The following is a 13,957-nucleotide window of genomic DNA, read 5'->3' as shown; positions in this document are numbered from 1 at the left end:
GTAGAAAAATGTTGGCGATCCCGAATCAGTGAAAACGTTTACTGCCGAAAAGCTTTTTAAATTTTTTTGTTGTTGTCTTTCATAATTCAGGTTATCTGGAATGAATATACCACCACCAATTATCAGCAACAAAAACTGGCTCAGACTGCATTTTGTTACAGACAGCAATCACCGATATCGTGGATTTAGTGCTCCGTATCAAGGTATATTTAATGAATACTTCTGCCTCTTTTGATGTGTAAAATGATTTTGGTACACACAACTGCATTTTGTGATAGAAGCAAAATATCTTTAGCATTAATAAATAATTATTTGAGTAAGCAAAAATAGTCATTCTCTTGTTTGGGCAATAATGTGATCTTAACTAAATTACAGTATAAAAGTTAGTGGATTTTTATAGCACAATATTCATAATAAAGAATAGTATGACCTCTAAAAGGTAATATGTAGCAGATGTTATATAGTCCATAAAGTACTTCAGTAATTGGACATGCTACCTAAAGCTGTATCACAAAACACTACAGAAAACCTGCAGTTGTAAATAATCTCTTTATCAATTGAAATTCATTTTAATATAGTATGTTTGCTATTGCTAGTTTAATTAACCTTGTTAGGATGATATTGTCTAGCTTTTTTATTAACAGACATAATTTTGAATAAGCGGGATATAATATTTGATATAAAATGAAAAATACTTTGTTTAGAACAAGATTATGATGAAGATGGAGTACTAAAGAAACTGTAGCCTCTATAATGTTCAGTAATATATCGTGGGTTTAGTGTACTTTATCCTCTGACTACTTATGTAAATAATTCATTTCATTCTCAGTAGTGTATCAGCTGTTCAGGGAATAGTGAGCATTGCCACAGTTACATTTTTCCATTTATCTTTTTTTTTTTTTTGATCCTTTCGTTTTTAATAGTCTTTAGTCCTAAGTGCTTTGAAATTTTAGTACAGTGACTTTAGTCAGCTTGTATTTTATAACTAAAATGGTAGACCACATATTGTTTTCTGAAACACGGATTTCAACAGTTTATATTTTGCAGACCAGCAACCTCTCTATAAGTGTCCTGTCATTAAGATTTCTCTCAATAATAGTAATTGGTATTTTGACATTTAGAATAGTGTATTTGGTATCACTGTAATAAGATAAACTAATGTAATAAATTAAAAGTAAAGATTTTAGACAAAATCTGTAGAAAAAGCTATGGTTTCTATTTCTAATGTAGTAAATTTGGATGGAAGTACAAATGTAAATATGTTCTTAAAGCTATGCATATTATTAACATTTCTCAGAGTATATTAGTCCCAAAATACTATATTTTAAAAGTAAAATTAAACTTCATAGAAAAATTTATTTTTATATATCATTAAAAATAGCTGTCCAGTGCATAGTAACTTGAATCTTAGCAATTTCAGCCAATGTCATTTTTAAATTTGTAATAATATTTTATCGAGTGTCCAGTTTCAATTTCTAAAATTTTTGTGCACTTAAGAAATCAGAGGACTCTTTTTATTGAAAAGAAGTAATTATGGTAGAGCCTCTCTATCTCTAGATTGAGCTTTTCTCTTTGAGTTTTCCAACCACATGATTTTATGGCTCTGATTCCCCTTTGTTATGAGTAAGTAAAGGCAGAAGAATGACATGGCAGAAATTCAAAAGTCTTATCTTTGAATCCTGATCTTTTCTACTGGATTCATGGAATCTAAGTCAGATGGCTTCTACTCTTTATGTTAATATAAATAAAAATAAAATAGCACTTATTTTATATTTAAATAACAACCTGGAGGAAAAAAAAAAAATAGATCTTCTTTTTCAAAAATAGAGTGATACTTTGTTTCCTTTATCCAATACAGTTTTATGAAATGGGTATCTTTAGATAAGATTATTTTGCATTATAAGATAATAATGCAAAGCTGCAGTAGATTTGTGTATTTATGATTTTCAGTATTCTACTTGGTGATCTTAAATTGACTTTTATAGCACTTTCAAGATTCAATTTGATTTTCCAGCCTTGACTGTCTGGTTTCAGCACAAATATAGCATATCAGTGAATTCACTGTAGTAAAATAGAAAGGAAGTGTTTTATGGAGTATGAATTATTTCTATTTTCAGCAGGAAAAGGAGTTCAAAAGATAATAATCCTTGGTGTAATCCATACTTACACAATGTAGGGAAAATAAAATGGCCTACGAAAATGGAAGCTATGATTTTATAATAAAATCAAGGTATAGTTTTATTATATAAAATTATGCCTTTGCATTGTAGCCTTTAAAAAATTTCCTTATACAGGCTTGACTTTTCTTATTTTATTATCGACAAATAATATTTTACCCAGAAAACAAAAATTCATTTGGAGAAATAATTTTCAGCTATAATCAAATAAATTTGTATTGAAAAAACTTAATAAGCTAATTTAAATAGCTATAAAATTCATATTTCTGACATATTTGAAATACATTTTTAAGCATGAAGTGGTATTAATACTTTTTAGATTGTTCCTTGTTACCATTTCATTTCAGTGGTATCTAAATTAAAAGCAATTCAAGATAGAAAATTTGTGGATATACTATACAAAAGTCACAACCAAGTCTCCATGTAACCTGGTTTCTTAATAACTCAAATTCTTCTTAAGTAATTATCACTGATTTATCAATTATCTTGAAAACATTTAATGTTTTAATAGAGCTTAGGTTTCCAAAGACTAATTATTTTTCTCTTTAACCTGTGATTGTATAAGATACCATGAAAATTAACTGTAAACTACTAAAAGTTCCTGAATGACATTAGCTGTTTTTATAGTTTGTCTTAGAATTGATAGAATAGACACATAGAGATGTCAACATACTTTCTCTAACATAACCTCCTTCAAATTATATTACAGGCTAGCTTCATTATTCTTTCAGATATTATAATTTAAATAGGGATAAGTGGAGTTTAAAGAGAACCTGTTAACAATGTAGTTCTGTTCTAATGCAAAAGTAGTATTTATTTAAAGAAAATGCCTTTGATATGGAAAATGATTTCCCTCCCCCAGGTCCCACATTGAGTATGTCTGCTCCTATCTAAAATAAGCAAAAACATCTTTTTTCTCCCCTGAGTTTTATTTATACCAGAAACCTCTTCTTTTAAAACTCTATTATTTCTTCTATGCTTCAAAAATGTGTCCTCTTTAATTTTCGGCTGTCCTCAGTGAAGATCATTTCAGCATCATTTTACTGTATTAGTCTTTGTTTTTCAATATTGTTCCTACATTCAAGGTCCATTTAAACTTTTCTGATGAGAACTTGAATTGCACTGTTTTATACTTAAGTAGAATAACTTTTCTTTGGCATGTTCAGAAGTTGTCATATTTGTGAAAATTTTCATATTATTGTCACTTGATCCTTATTATAAACTTAAAATCTATTTCTTTTCCATTTTTATAAATATTTGATCATTTATTCTTAATTTCTAAATTAGAAAGAGATTTTTCAGACGATAATTATCTAATACAGAAATTTTTATCTCTAGATGATTGAAAGTATTATTTTTTATCCATAAGGCTCAACTATTCACATTTGAAATACTATTACAACATTTTTCATTTTAAGGTATTCATTTTATGCTTTTTTTAATGTGCTGTCAAAGATGCTGTAGCTGTAGGTAATTACAGAATTATCTTTGGCATGTAAGTTTGGGAATTGCAGCATTTATTCTCTTCCAAATATCTAAATATATGACTATCTCTACATTATAAATTAAGTTTTCTAAATCCTTATAGATTTTTGTTGCATTTTGATTTTTTCCTTTTCTTCCATGATTTTGTTTGTCACTCTTCTTGTGCAGGTTAATATTTTAAAGATACTTTTTCTCTCTGTTATAAAGATAACATCAATAGTAACACAGTCTGTTTTCAATTTTTGAAGAAAAAAATTTTTAGATAGGTTCTCAAAGAGGTTATCATCATTTTGGGATCAGCTATGCATCCTTTTGATAAGAAAATATGTTCAATAGAACTTTCAAATTATGTTGAATAAATATATACTGCTATTAACCTCAGTTACAGAGGTCTTTCACATTTTAGATGCACATAATTTATGTGAAAATAGGTTTGGAGTTGTTATTACATTTTTTACATTTGGAAATGTTTTGACAAATACATATGCACAATGACTGAACAAAGATAAATAAGATTATCAGGGATGCAGTATAGTATATTAGGAATGAAGAGGATTTGAGGTCAGAAGATGAGGGTTGAATTGTGAAGTTACTAATTACTGTTTGAGTTGTCTGAGACTTAGTTTCTCCATCTGTTAAAAGATTTATAATAGCCAAACACTTTATTGTTGTTTAAATCAAAAGATATTAAGAGTTTCTTATAGTAAAAGTCAGACGTGGTGAATAAAGATTCTTCAGTAGAAAAAGATAAACATATGGAATGGATGAGAAACAGTTTCTAACTGAGGTACAAATCATTTTAAAATTGTGGTCAAACATAAAATTTGAATCCAGAAGCCACAATTAAAGAGGAAAAACACTAGGTTTTATATTTCTCACTGTCACAAATAAGTATGCCCATGTTTCTCTAAGGAAAAAGCACCTTTCTGTAGAATCCAATTTTAAAATAGAGTTTACTTTTGTAAGTAAAACTGAGAAGCAGTTTCCTCTGTGTAACAACTTTTTATATCATAAATATAACTTATGTTTAAAAATAGAACACAGAATCAAACTATTTAATTAGATACATATATGTATATACACACACATATTTTAATTTTGTTTAGATATCTGTTTTTCTTGTTGAATCTTTATATATACATTGTTAATGAAAGGCCAGGAATCATGTCCCAGCATTCTAATCATGAAGCTGCTCCTCTAATTTGAATAACTATCAGTATGAGTCAGGTTTATGATTTCAAGGTTGGTGGTGGGAGTGTGACATGATAAGTAAAAATAGAAGCTTTTGGTTCAGAAAATGTTGGTGTAGTTGACTACCATGGGAGTAATGGACTTGAGACAATAGGCTACTTTTCTGGTAAAGACTGTAGACTTTGGTAGCAGTGGACTTTGTTAGCACAATTCAAGAAGTCTTAATGAATATGTATCTTTTTCATATTATAGTAGGTATTATTTAATTTTTAGTGAGTCAATGCTATAGGGCAATTTATAAACTATGTTTGAATCCTTATCTAAAAATAATCATATGTAAACTAACTGCAGTATTTTAAACTTATGAAGTAAGCTAGCTATTTTCATTTACTGAGCTTTTAGAGAATGGAAAGTTGATTTCATTGACGTACAGTGTCTGAGAATAATTCCTAGACTTGTACTTTGTTTTTACTTATTTTGGTTTTTATTTATATCATTTTTTTCAAGTCTCTTTCAATGCCCAGAATTAAAAAAAAATTTTTGGTGGTGCAAAAGGAAACTTAATTTTACTTCTTTATGAACCTCTTTGGTGGTATTCATTGTCTTAATGAATATAGTGTCATCACAAACAGCAGAGACAATGATGATAAGATATTTAATAGTCAGAATGGTCAAAGTAAGCATTAGTTTGTCTAAAACAGCCATTAAAAACTCCCTGATTGGATTTTTTTTCTGTGATTAAATATGTATGTCATAGTCATGCCAATATAAAATTTAAGGCTTTTTACCATATTAGTAGACAGTAATGATAGAATTAAATTCTCCCATCACTAACAATATTTATTTTTTATTCCAATCCTTAGCATTTATTTGCCAGTCTTATATGTCTCACATCCCAAAATTCCACTTATAAATTGTTGGTGTGTTTGACAGTGAATTAGATAATTGCCATTTAATTTCAAATTTCCCTGAAATAAAAATACCACTGCCAAACACAGGCTGGTGAGCTGAGTTGTGTTGTATATCAGAAACAATGCTTGTGATGCATTTGCTTAACTCTAGTCAAACATAAATTCTTGTAAATTACTTTATTTTGGTAAACATTTTAACATTTATAAATTAAAAATTAAGCCATGTGACTGTATTTAGAATTGGGATATAGTTTTAATAAATATAAAATGAGATTTTAGAAATAAACTCAAATATTAGAAATAATGTTATTTCCTTTTTACCGTCTTTTATAATCCTTTTTATTTTGGTTATGAGTTAATGATATGTATTAACTCATGGATAATGGACATCATTCATAAGAAGAAGGTACTCTTGGCAATATTAAATTCATATTCTGATAAAGAAGATGGCCTAAAATCAGATGATAATGGATTTTAGAGCAAAGTACAGTAGGAAAGTGTAAAGTAAAAGAATGTATATACTTAAAATTAGTCACAGAAATCAGCATATTACAGATTAGATGGAAATTCTGTTACAAAATTTTTATTATTTTTTAAAGAACTGAATTATTCTTCATAACACTGATACTGGCTCTGATTTATAGTCAAAAAGGAAAAATGTCACAGATTGTTGCTTTTACAAAAAGCAACTTATAGGCCCATCCAAGGTGCTTCCAGTAGCTTTTCATACAAATGGTCAGGCATGGCTCATGCTACAGACTTTCCTTAAATCTAAAAGATTCACAAACCTCAGACAAGCAGCATCTGGCCTCACTGTCCCCTGTACCTCTTGCTAAGCAACCCTAAGCCCAGCACTAGTGGCAGCCAGCCTCACTTTGCATCTTAGACCCTCACAAGCACTTCCAAACCCAATGTGGGGGGCAGTCATCTGAGGATCGGTTTGTGGCTCAGGCCAAGTGTCCCTGGGCAGGGCACAGGCAGAGGCTGAACTTGGCCTGTACCAGAGCCTCTTCCAAGAGGCCCTGCACAATAGTTCAACCACTGTAGTTACGGCCAGTCCTCATAGCCAATCAGCCTAAGGGTCAGTCCCTCCTAGTGACATGCCAAAAGCAATTGAAGCTTGACCACAATAGAAGGTCACATAAACCCACACAAGGAACACATCTGAAGCTCCTGGCTTAGGTGATCAGGGAGATTGCACCACTGGGTACCATGGGACAGGTACTATATAAGATCACTCTACCAAAAATGGAAGACATAGCAGCTCTACCTAACACGTAGAAACAAACACAGGGAGGCAGTCAAAATGAGACAAAGGAATGTGTCCCAAATGAACGAAAAGGAAAAACCTTCAAAAAAAGAACTAAACAAAATGGACACAAGCAATCTGCCAGATGTAGAGTTCAAAACACTGGTTATAAGGATGCTTAATAATCTCAATGAGAACTTCAACAAAGAGAAAGGAAACATAAAAATGGAGATAGAAAACATAAAAAGGGACCAGTTAAAAGTGAAGAATACGATAACTGAATTGAAAACTACATTTGTAGGAATCAACAGATTAGGTGAGGTAGCAGAAAATACCAAGTCAGAACAGCAAAAAGAAAAGAGAATCGGAAAAAAAAAATTAGGATAGTTTAGGGGCTTCTGGGATAACAGTTGGTGTGCCAACATTCACATCATAGGGGTACCCGAAGGAAAAGATAGAGAACAAAGAATGGAAAACTTATTTGAAGAAATAAAAACAGAAAACTTCCCTAACCTGGGCAAACAATTGACATACAATTTCAGGAAACACAGAGTCCCAAACAAGATGAACCCAAAGAGGCCTGTACCAAGACATGTCTTAATTAAAATGCCAAAGGTTAAAAACAAAGAGAGAATCTTAAGAGAAGCAAGAAGAGAAACTGATTAGTTACCTAGAAGGAAGCTTCTATAAGACTGTCAGCTGATTTCTCAGGAAAAACTTTGCAGGCGAGAAGAGATTGACAAGAAATATTCAAAGTGATGAAAAGCAAGGACCTACAACCAAGATTACCCAGCAAAATTATCATTTAAAATGGAAGGGCTGGTAAAGGGCTTTCAAGACAAGAAGAAGCTAAAGGAGTTCATCACCACCAAACCAGTATTACAAGAAATGTTAAAGGGATTTCTTTAAGTAGAAAAAAAGAAAAAAAACCAAATACCATATGATTCAATTATATGTGGAATCTAAAAACAACAACAACAATAAAAACAGAAACAAACTCATAGATACGGAGAACATTTTGATGGTTGCCAGATAGGATGGTTAGGGGGATGGGTGAAAAAGGGGATGGGATTAAGAAGTACAAATTGGTAGTTATTAAATAGTCATGGGGATGTAAAGTATAGCATAGTCAATAACATTATCATAACTATGTATAATGTCAGGTACTAGATTTATTGGAGTGATCACCTCTTATATAAATGTCTAATCATTATGTTGTACACATGAAACTAATATTGTATGTCATCCGTAATTAAAAAATTTTTTGAAAATATATTAAAAAATACGTTAAAAAATATTTTTTGAGACAAACACAAAACCCAGACATTGGCTGAAGCAATCTAGAAACAGAGGATATATCTGAGTTTTTGGCTCAAAGGGTGATGCTTGCCTTTGTGTGTTTTTCTTAGAGGGTACAGCATCCTCAGAGACCTTGCAGTTGGAGGAAGTGTGTTCTGTTGGGCAAATGAGGAGAATAAAGGCCTCAGAGGGCATAGAGTGAATCAAAAGTGATCATATGGGAGAGTTATGCAAGGAAAGAAGATGAAAGGCATCCTTAGCTATTAGAAGTCTGCATATTCCTTGAGTGCAATGGGGAAGAGGATAATCCATGTAAACATTTTTAAGTCAAGGAATACTTCATATATGAAGTGCAAAATGGTCAGAATTGCTGTGAAGCAGAGGCTGCTCTAAAGGAGAGGCAATTTTGAAAGAAAGATCAATTAGGAGATAGCTCTAGTACTAGAAGAGATGATCATGCTTTTAAATGGATTATAAAAAGTTTTTAATGCTTACATTGCTAAGTTCTTTTTTAAGCCAGTATTTTGATTGTTTCTTTAAAAATCTTTAATGATTAAAAAAATATTTAATGTTTTTAAGTGTTCTTTTTTAAGTCAATGTTTAATCCATAGAAATAAAACTTTTATTCATATACTTTATAAAGTGAAAGGCAAATTATATTAACTTTATGTTAGAATCTCCTGGGATTTAGGAGAACTCAGAAATAATGAAATGCTTGTGATGTAGATTACTATCTTCAAATACAGCAACTACTATGAATAGGAAATACTCTATCAAATATCCAGTTGTAATATGGATGATATTTTTTAAAACACAGTAGGTTTAAAATATAGTAATTAACAACTGCAAAAATTTGGCTCACACATTTCTACTAATGATAGACTAAAATTAAAAGTTGCCAGTCTCTTCTAGGATGAAAATTCCTTATGTGTTAACACAGAATCTTTGGGGAAAATGCTCAAACTTTCAAGGTATAGATTATTGTCTTCTTCCTTTTTAAATAAACATTCTTGATATAAGTGAAATCATATAAGCCTTAGTAGGGATGGGATGAAACTGACCAGTCCGGATATGAACCCTTGTTCTCATTGATAAATATTAGCTCATTTCAGTGGAGTTGTCCATCACATCTTGGTAACAGATAATTGTGCAGAGTTCTCCTAGTATCCACAAGGCAATTTGTGGTATGCTCTTTTAGCATGATCAGTTTTCCACATTTTTGACTCTATTCCATGACAGTTTTTACTGGGTCTTCCATCTACTCATTAGCTAAAATTCTTTGCGCCACATATTCTACTATAAGTTTGCTTTTTCCTTACCACGATAGCCCCGTGGCTGTGGCCTAGCTCTTTTTCTACCTATGTGCCACCCAGCACTCATCATTCAACAACATAATACTACCAACTTGTTGGATACGGCATACTCTGGTGCTTTTCCTGTAGGTATGCCTTTAATGGGCTTTCGTTATTTTATAAGTCAGCACTGTAAGATTTCAGAATTAATTCATTTAGCAAATGGAGCTTAACAAATCTATTTGGTGTTTGTACTTTTCTTCACTAACCTCCATCCTCCATGAGAGTTTTTACACAAAAGAACAGCTTAGACTTCTTGTTCCTATTAGATGGTGGGAGAGCTTTTCTTTTGTAATGTCCTGAGTTTTTAATAATAATGGCTTTTTATACAGCTCTCTTAACTAAGTCTTCCAGGCTTGCCTCTTGAGTTGAAAAAGTATTTGAAATTCCTATTCCTTAATCTCTCTCACCATAGCATGACTCTCAAGACTAACATCTGGGATGGACTTAAAAAAATGTAATTTTTCGTCAAAGTTGTATAACAGCTCTCCCTAGAGGAGGAATCATAGGGGCTGAAAGAATAAGGAAGGTCCACAGTGTCAAGATTAATAGTAACAAGAAATACAAATGTTTAAGATTTTCAAACAGCCCAGCTATAATTAAGGGAAAAATTGATCTCCTCAAGGAAATATGTATATTATCTTTCCTAGATAAACCTAAAATATATTATGTATTGATTTAATAATGTTCAGGCTACATTTATAGTTGCAATTTTATTTTTGAAAAATACATGTCTATAATATTTACCATTTTTTATATCCCAGCTAATTTTGGGTTAGCATTTTCCTTTTACTAATGTGATTTTGGTCAAGTATTTTAAATTATTATAATGTGATAAATTTAGGTATAACATTTTTTAGCCTATAATCATATAATTTTTTTTGTATTTAAAATAGATCTGGTAGATCATAAAAAATTGCATTGTTCTGTGGTAATTCCTCATAGTGATTCAATATTGTTCCATGCAGTATTCATTTACATATGAATATATATATATATATATATATATATTAGAGTTTTACTCCCATAAGAAGTCGTAATGCTCACATTTACTGTCTCTAGTGAGTTATATCACCTAAGGATGAGTACCTAAAAAAAGATAATTGATTAATCTGGTATATAATAAACAAAATTCTATGTTTTATGAATTCTATTGATGTGCCAAATATATTGAAGTAATTTTATATTTAGTAATGACTCTGTAATTACAAAATGACTTGTGAAGGGCTACAGTCAAGCACAGCAGATAGAAGCAGTCAGACACATTGTGTATGGTTGGTTCCTCTGAGTTAGTGTGAAAAATGGGGTCTGAGACTAAGGCTTGTGGACCTTACTTACATTTATTTTATAGGCAATTTTACTATGTCATTTGAAAATGACATATAAAATTAAAATCCCTATACATTTTGATTCAAATCCACAGATATCCAGAAATATCCAAAGGCAATTTAGGAAAGGTTTGACTATTCAAATGATAAAGATATTATTAGCTTTGGATTTTCCTTAAGTTTAGAGTTGCACAGTGATTCATGATCACACAGGTGCCAGTTTTGTTGTCCAAAGAGCTTTGGAAACACCAGGTTAAACAAATTTAAGTTAAATTATTTTATTTAATCAAATAAGCCCTTTTAAGCTTATATTGGAACTGCTATTCCTCAGGACATATTTTTGGAAATAAGCTTATAATAGAAAGAATGAGCTGTATCTGACAATACATTTATCATTACTTAGTCTGATCTTTTCTTTAGTTATTTAATTACTCAAAATTATAAACGAGGCAGATGCAAATTACTAAAGGTATTTGATAAACCTAAAATAATTTTAAGATTAAAACCCCCATTTGAGATGTATTCTGGCATATTTATTTGTTCATTTACTCATTCATCCAATTTTGTTTAACAAAAATATTACTTAGCACTTACTCTATACCAGACATTGTGCTAGTCTCCGATATTATCCAGTCCCTGAATTCAGAGTTTCCTGTTTAGCATGGGAAAAGATGAGTGAATATTGTATTTAAAAAGATTCTGACTTGTTAAAATTGAGAAAATACAAGCTCATGTGGGGAGTGAAAGAGAATGCATGGCCTAAGAAAGCTTTCAGAATACATGACACCTGATGTGAATCCTGAAAAATGCAGAATAGTTTTAGGATAGAATAAAGGTATAATAACTAAATGTGGTATTAAACTATGTTAATTCAATATGGCTATACAGATCATTAAAATAGTGAAATAGTACTCATTAGAAAATAGCTACTCTGGCTAGGCCCAGAGTACCTGCACTGCCTCCTGACTACGAAATGGCCACATCTTTTTCAGGACCCACTGGGTTGTCCTATAATATAACATATCTAATAGTTGGCTCAGTACGGCACCTTCTGGATACAGCTGTGGCCAACATTCACAATTGTTTCCAGTCTCAACCAACTGTTATTCAGTATTCTCAATATTACTCTAGGCCTTCAGGTTTATGACAAATTCAAAGTCACCAGCAAGAAGCAAAAATTATTACTCTCTATTACTATTGGATAACTTAAAAAATATGTATTAGTCACTTAAAATGTTAGCACATATCTGTATATGGACAATATAAATATTCTACCTATCGTATAAAATTTAGAAAACAGATTCCAAATTGTTTTATGGTTGCCTGATTTTATAATGTACACCTCTAAAGACAGTATTTGTGTCTTTTTATCTCTGCATCTCCAGAACTTACCACAGTATAGGTGTTCAATAAATGTTGAAAGAATAATCGAATGTTATACTTTCATACACATGTGTCACAAGTTACAAAATATTTGCATCTGCATTATTTCATGTAATCCTCACAGTGTCTCATCAATTGTATTATTCTCTCTGTTTTACCTAGCAAGAAACAAAAATCTGGAACAAATTATGAATGCACCAGGCATGAGAACACCAGGCTAGGTGTTAGAGCTGTGTGTGCACTTCTGGCTGCGCCATGGGCCTGATGCTGTACCACCCAGAGAAAATACAGTCTACTAAAACAATAAGGTTGCACTTAATGGAAAAATATTTTGTGCTTCCCATTTCTACATTTAAATTAAAACGAATCACAGTGGAATAAAATTAAATTCAGTTATTCAGTCTCACTAGCTACTTTTCAAATGCTTAAAAGCCACAGATGGCTAGTGGCCGCCATATTACTGTGCGGCCTAAGCAGATGAGGTGGGTGGGTTCTCTTGTGGCAGCTAAGTTAGTGCTCTCCAATGACAAGAAAGTATGAAATTTTTTCCAAATCACAATAGATACACTGAGAATATGATATTGTGCCATTTTTCTGATTGTTCCTCGGATTTTATTGTTTGGTAATACTTTATGAATTATCGTGTACAATCATTGTACTACAAGATGCTTTAGAATCCATAGTTAAAAAATTATTTCCCACCCCACCGTATGTAGTTTAAAATAAATCCATGAAATAAAAGCGATAACCAAAATTCTGACTTTCCTTTTAATACTTTAATTAATTAATTAATTTTAATACTTTTATAATTTATTTGAAACTAATTTTTTTGGTGCCCTTATTGTGTGCTCACTCTGTCAGACATGTAGCACAGATCTGTCTTTTCTCCCCCACAAAGATATTGAGAAGGTTTAAACTCATATTTAAGAAATGAGTGTTTTGAATTTAATATGTTCTGATTATCTACTATAGGCCTGATTTCATACATTCCATTGTGTTTTGTTTTCCCTATAAGGATATTCATATTTTGATTCTAAAGTGTGGTAACTGTATGCAAGAAACAAAACGTACCAAATGCATGTTAAGTTGTAAGAAAAGCCTCAGATTTTTTTCTAGTTTTCACAGATATATTGACAAATTCTTTAGTTGTATAGAAAAAAGATATTTTCAACATACATCTGCTTCAGGCTGAACACTCATTTAGATCCTGTGGTCACATTAAACTGGTGAATGAGTTTGCTAGGGCTGACAGAACAAAATACCACAGACTGGGTGGCTTACACAACAAATTTATTTCTTCCAGTTCTGGAGGTTAGAGCTCCACAATCAAGGTGTCATGAGGTTTGATTTCTTTGGAGGCTTCTCTTCTTGGCTTGCAAATGGCCACCTTCTTGCTGCGTCCTCATATAGATTTCCTCTGTGCACACCCATGCCTGATGTCTGTCCCTGCATGTCCAGATTTTCTCTTCATATAAGGATATATATTGGATTAGGGCTCACCCTACATAGTTAATTTTAGTTAAACCAGCTCTTTAAAAAACGTTAAGTAGGGTATCACATTTCAAGCACTGAGGGCGAGGGA

The 13,957-nt window shown here is 31.6% G+C and overlaps 1 protein-coding gene across 6 annotated transcripts in view; it reads left to right on the top strand.

Moving 5' to 3' along the window:
- The window catches only part of CSMD3 (CUB and Sushi multiple domains 3), a 989,790-nt gene that overhangs the window by 324,943 nt on the left and 650,890 nt on the right, over positions 1 to 13,957 (top strand). For all 6 annotated transcript variants that reach the window (XM_016138158.2, XM_036232977.1, XM_016138161.2 and 3 more), the window contains exon 6: positions 91 to 203. In XM_016138158.2, coding sequence (XP_015993644.1) covers positions 91 to 203 — 113 coding nt within the window. The remainder of the gene's footprint in view (positions 1 to 90; positions 204 to 13,957) is intronic.

Source organism: Rousettus aegyptiacus, unplaced genomic scaffold (genome assembly GCF_014176215.1).
Source record: "Rousettus aegyptiacus isolate mRouAeg1 unplaced genomic scaffold, mRouAeg1.p scaffold_m13_p_15, whole genome shotgun sequence".
In the NCBI taxonomy this organism is placed as follows: Eukaryota; Metazoa; Chordata; class Mammalia; order Chiroptera; family Pteropodidae; genus Rousettus; species Rousettus aegyptiacus.
Note: the sequence above shows the minus strand (reverse complement) of the source record. Positions and strands in the feature narration are given on the sequence as shown.